Below are 15,722 nucleotides of genomic sequence, written 5' to 3'. Positions count from 1 at the left end.
TCTGTTCAGTTCTTAAGTTTATTTGCAGTTAAAACAGGAGCCGGTTGACAGAAAAACAAAATGGCAAATTATAAAAACAGCAGAAATGTGATAAACCAAAAGCTCAGTTTCCAATAGAGTCAGGCTGTGGTCACCCTGTGCAGACACGAATAAGCGTACACGTGTTGTCACAATTTTCTTTCATGACACACGTAACTGGATGTGCAATTTATTTTTGTTCTTTGAACCAGAAACTAATGCAGAGCAGCAGACAGAGGATGACGACAGGCACTTCGGGCAAGACAGAGATTGCCAAACTACAGCAGGATCACGTTGAGATTTATACTTGTTTCACAATAGTACGATGAAATGGGACAGTACTTTGTATACGATGACCCGTTTGAGGATAGATTTACTTGGTTCACACGGTTGTCTTAACCAGAAAGGGAACAAATCGATGCTCTGATCCTAAAGGTAATAATAGGGCTGTAACGATACACCAAGCCCACGATTCGGTTCCTATCACGATTTTTGAAGACGTGGCGGCCAGTTTCTAGTTCATCTAGCTTGGTTACTAATTCAACCGCTACGTTTACTCTCTTCGCAAATGTGAGGACGACCCTTCCATCCATGGGGAGACCTCTTTTAACAAACTGACTCCTTATTGGCCGAGGTCGACAACTCTGGGAGGTGGAAGGGGTGTGTCGCCATTCTGTCTTCTCACTCCAGGTTCGTGGATGCGAGTGTCGGCGAGTTCGGTTTCATATCGCATATCGTTACAGCCCTAGGTAATAAACAAATAAAAAGTTAGCGTAACTACCAGTTTGACTTGTAGAGTTCACGTCAATCAGTTGGCCAGAAAATTCCAGGATTGCACGAAAAGGAAAAAATATGGACGCCTCATGTCAGCTGAACGCAATTAAACACGAATGGAGATGTGCTGTTTTGCCAAGACAATGTATTTCTAACCAACTGTTTTGACCAACTCTGCAGTCATCCCTAGTTCGTATATGTCAAACGCGCTAATCTCTACCGTCCATCCCATATAGGACGTGAACACGGCCAGAACATCATGGGAAACAAACAATTCACACAAACTCAAAAGCCTCAGGAGAAGAAAAAAAATTGGATAAATAAGTAAACTACCTGAGTGTAGAACATGACATTCACATAAGTGAAAAATGGTCGTTTACTTGTAATTCAAATACGGAATAATAAACCTTCACAATCACCAGTGCTAAGATAGGGAGGTTAAGAGATTTTGAAGCGACAGACATTTAAATTCTAAAGAGGGGTGGAGCTGCAGTCAGTCAGTCGTTTGTCGAGCGACAGTCTCCTAGATTCTCAAGTTGGTTTTATGTGATACTAACATTGATATGTTGATTATACATGTTGATTATATATGGGTTTGGGACCATTTGTCACACAAAACTAGCAATTTAGGTATTTATTGTGATGGGAATGTGTTCTGACATTTTATAGAACCAACGGTTAGCTTGAGTTGCTACATGCGATGGTATATACTGTGACTGCTGTACTTTTGAAATCTCTTGTATTGGGCCATTGATTTCCTAGACCCTAACAAGCTGCAATTCTTTTCATTTTTTCGGATAATGGAAACTTTCTAATGTCGGGACATTCGGATGCCTCATCGTATGGTAGATGATCTTTGGTGTTGCGTGTGAAAGACGAGGCCAGATGTGGGAGCGCTAAGAAAAAGCTGAAAATGTTTTTGTGGCATCCAGCAGGAGTTTCACATGACGGCCGGGTACCTGCTGAACTTCACTTTCACAAATGATGGCAAAGGCTTATTTCTCAGTTAGAATTATGATGCGTCTCAATTTCAGCTCTTATAAATAACCATAAATACTCAGTGACACTAGAACTGGTAGAATACAAACATTGCCAAGGCTTCTTCCTGATACACCCTCGGTTCTCATCGACCAGAGCTGCATTTTCCAGAAGAGACTCGAGACCAAGCTCCCGTTTGTTCCAGTGAGTAAACGGATCAAACGGGCTCGGTGTGAATGAAACTTTTGGGAAACGCAGGTCAAGTCTCTGACCTAAAGCGGCTGAATCGTGTCACTGTTCGGCTGCCTTCTGTCGACCGACTCTTCATCAAAACATCCCCTTCCTCTCCTTTCTGTACGCAGTGCAGTGACAGATCCTTACCGCCGCATCCAGAGTCCCTGATGTGTGCTCATTTCTTCTTCTGCACCTCCTGCAGCATCTTCAGGCCAGCCGAGTTGTTTGGTTCCACTTTGAGCAGGCTGTTCAGGTTCTCCTCACAGGCTCTGATGTCCTGCAGGAGTGACCACGAGAATTGAGAGTGGGAAACTAAGAGGTGGAGTGGTTACAGAAACAAACAAAAGAGGAAACGTGATCCCTGATTTGGGAATTGAAAATTACTTTTATTCTGGAATAAATGTTTTTTTGTTTAAAAAAATTCATCGTGACCATATTAGAACTAGGAAAGACGATTAGGGAATTGCGGAGATTCTGTGTGTAGGGTTTAGGTGGGAGGGGGGGGAGGGAATCTATCGGCAGAAATGGAATATAATATTCATAAATGTGTTTTCATTGGTGTATTATCACCTGAAACTAAGAATTGTGGTTTGGTTTAGCTTGGAATGAGCCCTGAGCAGAGCCCACCATCTTTCTACAGCAGCCCACAAAGAACCAACCGAGCACTGGCTCTAGAGAGGGCCGTTGATGTTTTCAGCAGTTTGTACTACACGCTTGGAAAGGGACAGCTGAGCGGAGGGGTATTCAGTGGGCTGCAATCTGCAACCTCACCGCCAGATGTTACCAAATCCTACGTACTGCTCTTTACCTGCGGGTTTCTCTCCCAGACACAAATCCTTCAACCAGACAGTCATGTTAAAAGAAATGCTAGGTAAAATAATAATGATGATCCTACACTGAACAAACCGTAATACCGCCACCAGCACCTCAGTTGCTTTGTAGTTTTTTTCACATTTGATATATGTCTATGTGGGTGTCTTAATGTGACGTGTTTTGTATGGGTTACATGTTTTATGGGTTCTATATGTGGTTTTGTGCTATGGAAAGAAGGTGTGTGGAAATGATTATCCCTGTGGGACAATAAATACTATCTAAAATATTTCTGGCAAAAGCTGAAAAATGCAAACCTTCATGAAACTTAAGATGTATTGCACATACACGTGCTAAACTGTGCCGCATGTTCAATGCACACCTGCCTTGAGATCATTAAGGGGACTTTTTCCTGATCCAGAATGCAGATAAGACATCCAGGTAAGGATGTATGTTGAAATGGGCTGAACAAATAGAGTTTAGCCATCTGTGTCTATTGAATGTTGTACTTTGGCAATATTTGTTACATCAGCAATTAGGAAATGCTTTTATTTTGTCAACCGCCCTACAATTCTCCAGACAGACACTTGATACGTACGCCTGGTTACTCTTGTGTGGGAATCAGGAACAGAAGTGCAGTGATAGAGAACACCCTCTCACCTTGAGCTCCATGTGAGCCTGAGCCCTCCTGTAGAGAGCCTTGATGTTGCTGCTGTCAATCATCAGAGCCTCGTCACAGTCTCTGACAGCGTCTCTGTACTGCTTCACTGACAGGTAACACAGCGCCCTGATCACACACACACACAAAATGCAATCAAAATTATGAAAACTTATATAAAGAAATTTCTAGCCAAAAACCTACTGGTCTGTTTGAACCGTTTTCACTTAACACAAAAAATGATTGTCAATATATTTGTATTGAATTCCTCATTGGCTGTCGATAGTGTTGCTAAGCTATGATAGATATGATCCTGTATAGATATTGCCCTGGTTGCCTATGGGAGGCTTTTCATCTGTACTGATTCATTACATATATAATACATTCTGACCAGAGTACACTCACATATGCATGAAAACAAATTGATATTGTTAATTATAATTATTACACTGGGTTACAGTGGAGAACTTTAAAACGCCACGAATGGTTTAAACTATTTTACAGAATTTCTATCCTGAAAACAAGTACTGTATATTTATTATTTTCTTGACTTAATCCGTATTTTAAATTCCAAAAATTGGTATCGTCCTTGAAAGATTAACAGGAAATTCTGATTGGCTGACAGATGGTAGGTAAAATAGTTTAAAAAAGGACATCTCAAACATATTCAGCAGTTCAGGGCACTTTCCCACCTACAGTTCGGTAGACTCGGTGCGATTCAGGGGTGAAGTTGCAACATTGTTGTATTTTTGATTTGGTTTGATTTGTGTTCCCACTGCACTAGGCCTGCACGATATTGGAAAAAAAACTTACATTGCGATATTTTTTCCCCTGCGATATATATTGCGATATGAAAAAAACACTAATTTTTACAAGAGGACATAAATAGTAAAAGGAAATGTTCTTATGTGAACCAGTCTTTGTTGAACTTTAATGCTTTACAAAAACCAAAGCAAGTAAACGCTGTGACTACTCTAATGAAGTGATTTTGGAGAGGGAAATTAGGAAGAAATACACTGTTGACTGACATGACACCATTGTATTCATATAATATCAATCCAGGCTAAACTGAATGATATTAATAATGCATGCATGTTGCTTCCTCTAAATTTCAGGTTGTGGTCGACTAGCGGGGCCTGCTTTGGTTGTTTGATTAAAATTGATCATGATTGTTGGTTTGCTGTGCATACAGAGCCTGCATGTCACACTCTTGCAACAAACTCTGTATCCAAGAGCACTTAAATCAGTGTAAATGACGTTATATCAGAAACAGACTGCTGTTGTAGATTAGCGTTACGTTTCCGGCGTCGCAGTTCCGAACCATAACGTTAGTTGGGACAGACGCCTTGTTTCTTTAGGCTAACCATGTTAGCTTTAGCCTGGCTGGTAGCAGCTTTCTGCGGTGAAAAATGGCCGGGATATGTCGTGATTACGCTGCATTAATCAGGTGATTTAGTTTGTCTTTGCAGCGAACATAAAACACTGACTACTGGAGCTTCACTCCCCATGGAAAAGCATGTGCATCACTGTGTTAGCGGCAGCTGCCGCTTACGGTACTCTTCTACACACGGGAGAGCCTCCCTTCCCATAACAACCCCCCCCCCGCCTCCCGTCGGACTAACGTTACGTCACATGACCACCTGTCTTAAAGAGGAAGGGTCGGCCGGTAACGATCATGGAACAGGAGAACGGTGAAAGTTTACTTTTTTATCAAGCAGCAAAAAAGTTGTAGTGTCAACATCGCAACGTCCTGCGATGTGACTATCGCGCATGCGCACATCGCGATGTAGACGATGAAACAAAATATTGTGCAGCCCTACACTGCACTTTGGCAAACACACCAAATATTGTAAACAAATGCGACGCGGTTGAAGCAGTCGCCTGTCTATTAGACAGAATACCCAAGTGAAACTCTGCAAACTTCCCTTTTCAGCTGACAACAGAGCGAGTGGTCGAGCATGTCATTCTTCGAATGAGACCGAAGGAGAAGGCGGGTCCTGATGGGAGAAACAGAATGCACTGTTTGTTGGTTCACTACCTATATTTGGTAGCCTGGAGGACAGTCGAACTTAGCCCCGCCCACAACATTTGAGGTCGGGAAGTTCGGTCTGGACTTGATCCGTTGTGGAGCAACTATGCTCGAACCAGAGCTGTTTGGACCAATCAAATGGTCAGGGCGGGCTTTTTATGATGACGGACAGATGATCAACAGTAACGGAATCAACCACAGAGCGCTTGGGTTCAATTTGTTTACAACAAAGGTGGCTGCCGCTGGAGAATTGAGATGTGTAGATTCCGCCATCATGTCGGTTATAGAAGATATCGACAGCGCATTCATTTTAAAAGAGGAACAGAGAACCGCGATCACGTACATATTGCCACACCCGTCCGCACGACACGGAAACTGCCGCCTCTGCCTTTGCTCTGTTGAAGCCATAGATGTATTAAAAGTTCATCATACCTAGTTCAATAACTCTGGATTTGGCTACTAGTGAATGTTAAAAATGTTTGAAAGAAATGTAAAAAGACGTTTTAAACAAGGACCTTTTAAGTGTTCGGGCTGGTTAGTTGATGTACCCCAAAACAAATTATCTGCTGAAATATAGAAGTTTCTTTCGCCATGCAAAGTCTATGGGAAAAGTCTTTCTGGGCCAGAGGGATGCAGTTCCACCGTTGGCTGCTAAGCCCATGGTTGCTTTAAGACATGGCGCTGTTCCTCGGGGGTTGGTCGAAGCCTGCCTTTGACTCTCCGTTGCTCTGATTGGTTGTAGGTCTATCCAATTGAGTGCAGAGGCATTTTTTTTTCCTGGTTCGGTTGAAACACACCCCATAATCACAGCCCAATGGAGCAGTATCAGACTCATATTCTGACTAGAATCTGAGTATGACGATGTCAGGCTATATATTTGGGTGTTCTCGTCTAAAGTGAACCACGCTGTCGTGCACTTGGACACGATACTAGGTCCACGTTTTCAGGCCGACCAGAGTTCGAGAGACTTTTACACCACTTCCGCTATCCAGCAAAACGCTCTGGGGTTTGGTTTAAACGGACCAAAGGTTTCAGGTGTGAAGACACCCGTAACCCCCGTTTCATCAGCCATTGAAGAGATTAAACAAATGGATGTATGAATGAAGACGTGACCCACCGGTTGGTGTAGGTTGTGATCTCAGTGGGGTTGTGTTTGAGGCTCTGGCTGTACTTCTCTATGGCCTTCTTGTACTCTCCTTTCTTCACCAGGGCGTTGCCTTCTTCTTTCAGGGCTTGGGCTTTCTTTTTATCTTTATCACTGGGAACTATCCAGAGGAGAAGAATGTGATGATAAATGCTTGTGAATCATTTATTAAAAAGACATTTTATAATTTAAATTACATGAGCAGAAAACACAACAGAAAATATAAATGTTCTTACTAGGTTTGTTCATTTGTCTGTTGACGTTCTGTTTCGGTGTAGGGTCTGGTTGCGCACCGTTGGTTGTAGCTTTCTGGGCTAGTTTCTCTCTAACAGACAGAGGAACGGTGGGGATGGGAGGAAGCTTTTCTCTCCATGACAGACCATCGGCCTCTGTGAGAGCCTTCGTCATCCTGGGACACAAAAACAGAGAGCAGAATATAAAAAACTTTGTAATGGCTTTTTTCTGCATGCTGTACTATTCCTTTTTTCGACATACTATGCTATTACCGTTTTCAATGTAAATTCTTTAGTGGCACACTGGCTCAGCAAGTAATCACTGCAGACTCTGACAGGTTCGATACCCAGTCGAGGCTGGGCATTTTTTCCGACATACTCTACACTTTGACTTTTTTTCGACATGCTATACTATTACTTTTTTTCTATACCTTCATACATGACTCACTTTTTTCAACATACTATATAGAGATGCACCGATTGACCGGCCGGTGACCGGAATTGGCCGGTTTTCACGTGCTCTGCCATGACCGGCGACCGGCAGGTCAGTCTGACATATGCCAATTTCATGCCGGTCAATGCTACAATTAACTGACAACAGAAGTTATACGAGTTACAGTTCTCAAGGACGCACGCACACACGGACGCGACAGCACAGTCTCTTTTTCCTTTCTCTCAACTTTTCCGCCGTGTGTCGCGCGTACCCGCTCGCGGTGTGAAGCGCGTGATTCTCGCACATGTAGGGAACCTCGTGAATTAACCTGCAACATGTCAGCTGTTTGGAAATTCTTCAGCGTGTGTGCAGAAGATAACAAGTTTGCAATATGCAACACCTGCAAGGAAAAAGGTAGGGCGTGGAGGGACGACAGAAAAGAAGGAAATGGTTCTAACATTGCACTTTAGATGTGTGTGAATTTCCCACACCAGTAATCATTTATATAGTTCTATATTATAGTGATCCATTATCTGTTCAAAAAAATTGTCTATGTTCTGTGCAAAATGTTCAATTAAAGAAAAGATAGAAAATAAATATTTGTGTGTGCTAAAATCGGTATCGGCTGGCCTAACTCAAAGAAAATCGGTGCATCTCTAATACTATACTATGTTTTTTTAGACATTTCCGATATACTATACTATGGCATTTTCATCACTTTTTCCCCCCGACATGCTATACTATGACTTTTTTCTATACCTTCACACTATACCGTGACTTTTCTATACCTTCACACTATACCGTGACTATCACTTGTTTTGACATACTATACTATGTTTTTTATCACTTTTTGAGACATGCTATGACTAATTTCCGAAGATCTTTGGAGGGAGCTGAAAGTCCGTATTGCCCAGCAACAGCCCCGACACCTGAAGGATCTGGAGAAGGTCTGTATGGAGGAGTGGGCCAAAATCCCTGCTGCAGTGTGTGCAAACCTGGTCAAGAACTACAGGAAACGTATGATCTCTGTAATTGCAAACAAAGGTTTCTGTACCAAATATTAATTTCTGCTTTTCTGATGTATCATGTATGTCATGCAATAAAATGCAAATGAATTACTTAAAAATCATACAATGTGATTTTCTAGATTTTTGTTTTAGATTCCATCACTCACAGTTGAGTACCTGTGATAAAAATTACAGACCTCTACATGCTTTGTAAGTGGGAAAACCTGCAAAATCGGCAGTGTATCAAATACTTGTTCTCCCCACTGTATGTATATACACACACACACAGACTTACATATGACTTTTCTCGACATACTATACTATTACTGTTTTCAACATGAATTCGGACTTTTTTCGACATAATATTCTATGACATTTTTCCTTTTAAGTTTTTCTTGGATAAACTTTACTATGACTTTTTCATCACTTTTTTCAACATGCTATAATATGACTATCACTTTTTTTGACATAGCTATACTATAACTTTTCGACATGCTATACTAGGACTTTTCTTTTAAAAAAAAACCTTAACATATTCCACTTTTGATTAATACATTTTTGGTATTATTCAACATTTCAATGCAATACATACTTATTAAACCATTCCCACTTTTCCAGCTATCCACACTACTTCATCTTCTTACGCAATTATGGAAGCAATCCAGTTTACCTTTTCAGCATTCACAAGCATTTGCTGCAGGAAATGCATTTTCTAGTTCTAGTCAGCTAGTGTTAACTCCAACAGGTTGATAGAAACAACTAGAAATACACATCCTGGTGTGAACAGAACTCACGCATCCTCACAAGCTAGATGAAAAACTGACCACCTCAACAGTGCTCTGTGTGAACATGAAGCTCAATAACGTCGAAGTTATAGATGTGGATTCATGCTTGTTTTGACACTATGAAGAAGTACCCTAAATATGACTGAAACAACATCTCTCTGTATCATTTTTGAATTACTCTTCAATCTGAAAACAGTGGTTCATTTTGCCTCTCTTGATATTTGACATGCCATCCATCACCGCTTGGCCAGTCTACAGCCCAGGTACCTGTTGGTGCCGTCGTGAGCAGCTGCTATATTGCAGTCGATCTGCAGAGCAGTCTTGTAGTCTACGTATGCCTGCCTGTAGCGCTCCAGAGCTTCGTAGGCAGAGGCACGACGGAGCAGGGACTTCACATTGAATGGGAACAACTCCAGAGACCTGAGAGGAAATATGTGCAGTTCACAAGTTAGACACTCTCATCCAGATGACTTACAACGAGAAAAGACAGAATAGGCTTAATCTCCAATTGAAACAAGGTCAAAAGTCAAAGCTGCAAGAGACCGTGGACATCTAAAACTAAAAACATCCTTACTACAACACAATGTTGGTGGCATGAAGGTAAACATGTTCGATTGATTGATCATTGATTATCACTTTTTTTAATTAGAAAAAGAGCTCAAGTGTGTGTAGGTTTGTCAATCTGGGCTATGTTTTTGATAAGTCTGGCTCTTTTATGAGTTTAGCTTATTTGGAAATCTGAGCTCCGTTAGAACATAAAGAGACTAGTGTCATAATCAAAAAACCCTGGCCGATGAGAATTTATATTAATGTGGTATAACTAAAACAAAGTGATATTTCAACAAAACACATGTTACAAAAAGTAAGACAACTGCACAGAATCACAGACTACAGATAACATGTTGTAAAATGTAAAAAAAATACTAAATCAGAAATAAAAACACTTACATATTGCAGTCTTTAACACACTCCGCGCAATTGCCATCTTTCAGGTAGCTGGCTGCACGGTTTGAGTACAAAATACCCAAATCCTCTGGTTCCTTTTTATCTTAAGAGACAAATTAGATAGTTTAAGATGAGCACAAAACTGGTCATGAAGCCAAACATGATTTAGCTATGTTCATTTAGAATTCACATAACAAGAAAGAAGAGCAAAGGCCAACTGACGAGACAGTAGGGCTGAAACGATTCCTCGAATAACTCAAATAATTTGATTAAGAAAAATCCTCGATGCAAAATGATTTGCCTCGAAGCTTCGTTAAATCAATGTTACCAACGTTGTATTGCTGACGCATGGTGTTCCCACACGGATCATTATTATTCTCGCACACGAGACGCTGCTCAGTCTGCGGGCGACACACGCCAGAGCGTAAATAGTGCGTGGCTAAGAGAAGAGACAGGCTGGAGAAAACAACAGAAAGTGTCCAAAGTTTGGAATCAGTTCAAACGTAATTAAAACGAGAGCTCTGCACAGTATGTCTCCTGAAAAACCGAACTGGCTTAGCACAATAATAGCACGACGTCAGTGCTACAGCATCTCAAAAGAAAACATTTCTCATCCTTTCCCCGAAGCGGACCCGACAAAAGTAAATCACGGAGTTGTATGGACGATGAAACTACACCAAACACACCAACTACCAAAAACAAAGACAAGAAAATACGTAGCAGTGACCACAGTTTGATCTAAAGAGCCGACTTGTTGACTATCCCGTCGGACAAACAGCTGATTGTTGTGCACCATTTTCTCTCACTCTCTCTCTTCACGGAGAAACAACTGATCAACGATATACATACTTCGTAAGTGTAACAGAGCTCAATCTATTTTAATTTATATATAAATTAAAATAGATTGAGTATAATTAATATTTACATATATTTACATACAGGCCTATATACAGATCAGTCTCAGGATGAAACTTGTAGTTCTGAAAGTTAAGTTGCACAACTTAAGGTAATGTTTATGTATGTTTAATGTATGCCTTAGTGTGAGGTTGATGTCATTTCAGAAAATGTTTTCTTTAAAAATGTTACAATGTAATATGGCACTTAAACGCACTTCATGTGTTTAGTTTTTTGAGAGATGATATTGTAAGCAATGTAGGCAACAAAAATGTAGCTTTTTCCGAAAATGTAATCAAACTATTGTTTATTATTGCTCTTCAATAAAACAGAAGTATTTCTTATCCGATTACTCGATTCATCGATGGAATAATCGGTAGAATACTCGATTACTAAAATAATCAATAGCTGCAGCCCTAATGGACAGCCATAATAAAAAGAGAGCGCTACTGGGGTGGACTAAACATTGATGAAAGTGTCAGGACCAAAGCAGTGTGGTAACCATGCAGATCATTTTTCAGGGAACATGCTTAAAAACGGTTGACAGTGAGGTCTGTGAACTGACCCCTGAAATAAGTTGACCTTTTGATTACATCTTCAGACTTTAAGCTCCTTGTTATAATACATTATAATATAAAATAATTTTTTTCAGACTGCTACAGAGATCCTAGGCCTCTGGCCTAAAACAAATACTAGTACAAAAGAAAACGGTATGGTAAACAAATGTTTTAACACTAAAATGGATGCGTTTCACTTTGTAATGCCTAGTGCAATGTTTCCTTTAGCGTAGGCCTCTCTGTTATTTTTCATGTACTATTTGCTTTGTTCTAATATTTATTTAGATACATGTAGCATCTACTACCGATTTGAGTTTTCATTGTACACTGCTTGTGTTATTATATGCTTGAGTGGGTATCCACAGAGCGATTCAGGGATGAACTTGCAACATTGATGCATTTTGTTAAGACTGCATTTTTGTTAAACGCACATAATATCCGAGTGAAACTCGGCAACACTTCCTGGTCTCGGGAAATAATGACACTAAATATATATAACGTCTTTGGGTTTCTGGTTTTGCTTTAGTGTTTCTAAGATTTTAAAAGAAGGCAAACAATCTGAGCAGCTGACACAGCGAGTAAAGGAGGGCACCCTGATAAGAGAGAGATGATGATGATGATGATGATGATGATGATGATGTGTTGTCACACAGACGACAAGCCACGTGTGCACATAACATAGTAGGTTATGGATTTGAAAGTTATCTCCCCTGAAATCTTAGAAGTAAAGAAGGCTGAAATTGCAGGTTAGTAAATGTGTTTTGGTTCACTTCCCGTATTTGGGTCGGATCGCGTTCTCACCTGAAGTAAACCGAACTCTAGCGGACTTGGATGCAAACCGAGGCCCCCTGTTTTCAAGCGTACCAGAGGTTGGTCGGTTGGTCCGTACCAACGTTTGTATGAACTTTCACACCACCTCCTAAACAGACCAGACTATCCCATAAAACGCTCCAGGGTTCGGTTTAAACGGACCGAACAGCTCAGGTGTGAAAGCAACCTAAAATGCGTCAGCATACGGATTGACGTGGAAACCCTTTAAAAAAATATTCTGACCGGACAAAAATCAGACTAGGATCGAAACGTTGTCTATTTAAAAAAAACTAGTGCAGTGCCCGTTTGGATCGTGCGCCCGTTTGTAACCGGCTGCATTGCTTGGTTCCCAGTATTATTATTTTTTTTTACAGCTTTACGGCTCATCTAGAGATTTGGCGTGTCCCCTTTTTTCGTCTAGCCGTCACCCATCCAGGTAGCGTTGTGGCCCGGGCGGGGGAAGGAGGGAGCCTCGTTCAGCCTGCTGGGGAAGCTGCTCTTAAACAGCATGCTGGCCAGCCCAAGAGCCTGGGCATTCATCTTCCATGTGTTTGTGTACGATTAATTTCATCATTTGCATGTAGGATAGACAGCGATCAGTTTTTGGCGGATGGACACTTTTTGGCACGACAGCCTGTAAACCTCAATAAATGAGCTTTCTAGGAATGTAGAATCTGCCCGCCCGCGCTGCTGTAGTGCGCATGCGGGAGACACGCATGCAAAGATTCCTCAATTTACAGTTAGCATTTGGGCTGCAGATATGGCTTTATCATTGATGACGTTGTTCAAAAGCCTTGCATCTATTGCTTATCTAAAATACTCATTGCACTTTTGTTTGTATCCACACAAGTAATATCTAAACAGCACTTACTGGACTTCTCCAGCTCTTTGATCGCCTGGCTGTAAATATTTGTGGCCTCTCCATACTGGCCCGTCTTGAAACATTCATTTCCAGCTTGTTTCAACTCCGTCCAGGTCTTGGACCTCTGTTTTTGAGGCATCTCCACTTGTTTAACCTTTATCTGAAAAGATCAAACACTGGTTAGTATCTGTGCATGAAAACAATCTCGGTCAACTGATCACAGTGGCAAATGGATCCAGACATTGAACAGGGGAAACCTCATATACCTCCTCTAAACTAAACCGCCTCCATATGAAGTGACTGAACAACAGCTTACAAATACAACCTCCCATACTACTACTGTCAAAAAACAGTATGTCCTTCACGGCTCACACGCATCTTTTCACTGTATGTAAAAGTGTTATTGCAATGAACAACATGTATCTATGTTTACTGTGGTATTGTTTAAGTACTCAGTGTCTCTACAACAATTATACAATGACAGAGGTGAACAGATTTGTTATGGCTCCCAGCAAATAGGATCTTGGGCATTCTCTAAACTCTCACTGAGGAATTTGTTATCCTCCATTTGCTTCCATACACAGAACCAAACTGTGCTGAAAGAATTTCTACTAGGTCATGCGTCAGTTGGACTTTTCTTTCGCTCCTGAGAACATTTTAAAAAGGTTGTATTAGATGGTCATACATTTAGATTTAGAGCTTATGCAAACTTACTGTATTCGATCTGTGCATCCCTAGTAAACGTCAGACAAATCCTAAACATCCAAAGTCTATGAGTGCATAAAAACCTGCCAATATAAGTATTGTAAAATAAAAATAAAAATCTAAAAACATTCATGTGTCAGATCTTAAAACACTTTACTAGGCATTAGGTGGTTGAGAAAAACCTGATAAAATATGCAAATAACATTGCACACTTTTGATCCACTTAGTGCTTAGGTTATTAGGCCAAGGTTTAGTTCCTGTTCAAACTGTTTTATTGAGCTGTTCATATTCAGTTTTTAAACCCTTTACATTTTTGTTATCCATCATTAAAATAGCTTACATAAACAATAAAGTTGGTAATAGCATATATTTTACAATCATGTGCGCATATATATATATTCCCTTAACGTTATACGTTCACGAATGAAACAAAACTGCATTCCTGAAGGTAACTCAAGAATGTATTGCAGGGCTGTTGTTACTAAACTGCGTAGTTGTAGCTCGGTGGAAAAAATAACGTTAAACCCTCAGTATAAAATATAGACGTAATGTTTGCCAATGATGTCCAAACAGTAATTTAACATTTGTCTTAAATCATTTGAGCCCAGTTTACGTAGCTACACACTGCAACGTTACCGACGTACCATGTTAACTAACTGGTTGTGTTGTAGCCTGGTACCGAACGTTAGCTGCTAATAGCTGCTCAAGCAGAGCGACACTGTGTCGGAAGTAGCACTTAAAGTTTAGCTAGCTACTTCAAAAGAAGACACACCTGGTTATGTTCCAGATTTATCTTTTGTTTTAACTAGCATTAATTCCACTCGGTTGTTGCTTAACTGCTAAGTTAGCTCGCTGGCTAAGTTATGCTAATTCGAGTGGCGTTTTAATATAGTATAGCTAGCTAACTTAGCAGGCTAACCACACTGCAACAGCTAGCTACGCTAAGGAAGCTCGCACACTTCTTACCGGCTGTCGGTTCTGAAAGAAGTCAACACAGCGAGGAAGCCCTCCTCGTCACGACACAGATGACTTGGTCGAAACGACTAGCTAGCGACTACCTGAAAATATCTGTACCGTTATCCGTTGTGTACGTTGTTAATACTGACATTACTCTGTGGAAGTTAACAATACTTATTTTCTCCTGGTCGTTCGGAGCCACGCGACTTTCCTCTTCCTTGTGCGGAGGGGTGATGTACCAAGGAACTCGCCGGGCAGCTGACCGTAGTAACGCTAACTTCTCAGTTTGATGCTTGTTGAGGGCCACACAGTAACGTTTCGTTTCCTTGTTCACGCTGCGTTCATGTCCTTTGGAAATTGTAAGACTTTGGATGAGCGTTGTGCACCCTCTGGTGGCCAAATTGGATGTAGCATTGTAGGATGTAGCAATTGGTGGCTTTGAAGAGCAAACGATAAACTTTCTCTTCCATATAGCCTATATATAGCCTATAAGTGGCAGGCATAGTGTAGCCTACACAGGAACATCTGTACAGAGTATGGGCAGAAAGTCCCATGGTCAAAGTGGGAGGCATCTCCAAAGTTGGCTGAGAATGACAGAGCTAAGATCCTGTGGAACTTCCAGATCCAGACTGATACAAATGCTGATAGCTAACCAATCGGAAATCGTGGTGGTCGACAAACAGCAGACGAAGGCAGTTGTGATAGAAAGCAAGATCAAGAATAATGAATAGGAGAAGCTTGGAAAATATCAAGAGCTTAGAGAGGAGCTAGAAAATATGTGGAAAGTGAAGGCAACAACAGTTGTCCCAGTGGTAATTGGAGCACTCAGGGCTGTAACTCCCAAACTGGGACAGTGGCTCCAGAAAATTCCAGGAACGACATCTGAGAT

At 41.0% G+C, this 15,722-nt stretch overlaps 1 protein-coding gene across 3 annotated transcripts; it reads right to left on the bottom strand.

Moving 5' to 3' along the window:
* Nucleotides 1-15,173, bottom strand: tomm34 (translocase of outer mitochondrial membrane 34). 3 transcript variants are annotated; one of them, XM_078249254.1, is made up of 8 exons: nt 14,843-15,173; nt 13,181-13,331; nt 10,052-10,151; nt 9,371-9,523; nt 6,882-7,054; nt 6,619-6,766; nt 3,475-3,601; nt 1-2,281 (listed from the first exon to the last, which is right to left on the bottom strand). In XM_078249254.1, the coding sequence occupies exons 2-8, from the start codon at nt 13,308-13,310 to the stop codon at nt 2,180-2,182; spliced, it is 933 nt and encodes a 310-aa protein (XP_078105380.1). In that variant the 5' UTR covers nt 13,311-13,331; nt 14,843-15,173; the 3' UTR covers nt 1-2,179. The 3 variants fall into 3 exon arrangements, with proteins under 3 accessions (XP_078105380.1, XP_078105381.1, XP_078105379.1); XM_078249255.1 differs by having other exon boundaries at nt 15,008-15,173; XM_078249253.1 differs by lacking the exon at nt 14,843-15,173 and adding an exon at nt 14,521-14,813.
* Nucleotides 15,174-15,722: the final 549 nt, after the last annotated feature.

Source organism: Sander vitreus, chromosome 4 (genome assembly GCF_031162955.1).
Source record: "Sander vitreus isolate 19-12246 chromosome 4, sanVit1, whole genome shotgun sequence".
NCBI classification, from domain to species: domain Eukaryota; kingdom Metazoa; phylum Chordata; class Actinopteri; order Perciformes; family Percidae; genus Sander; species Sander vitreus.
Note: the sequence above shows the minus strand (reverse complement) of the source record. Positions and strands in the feature narration are given on the sequence as shown.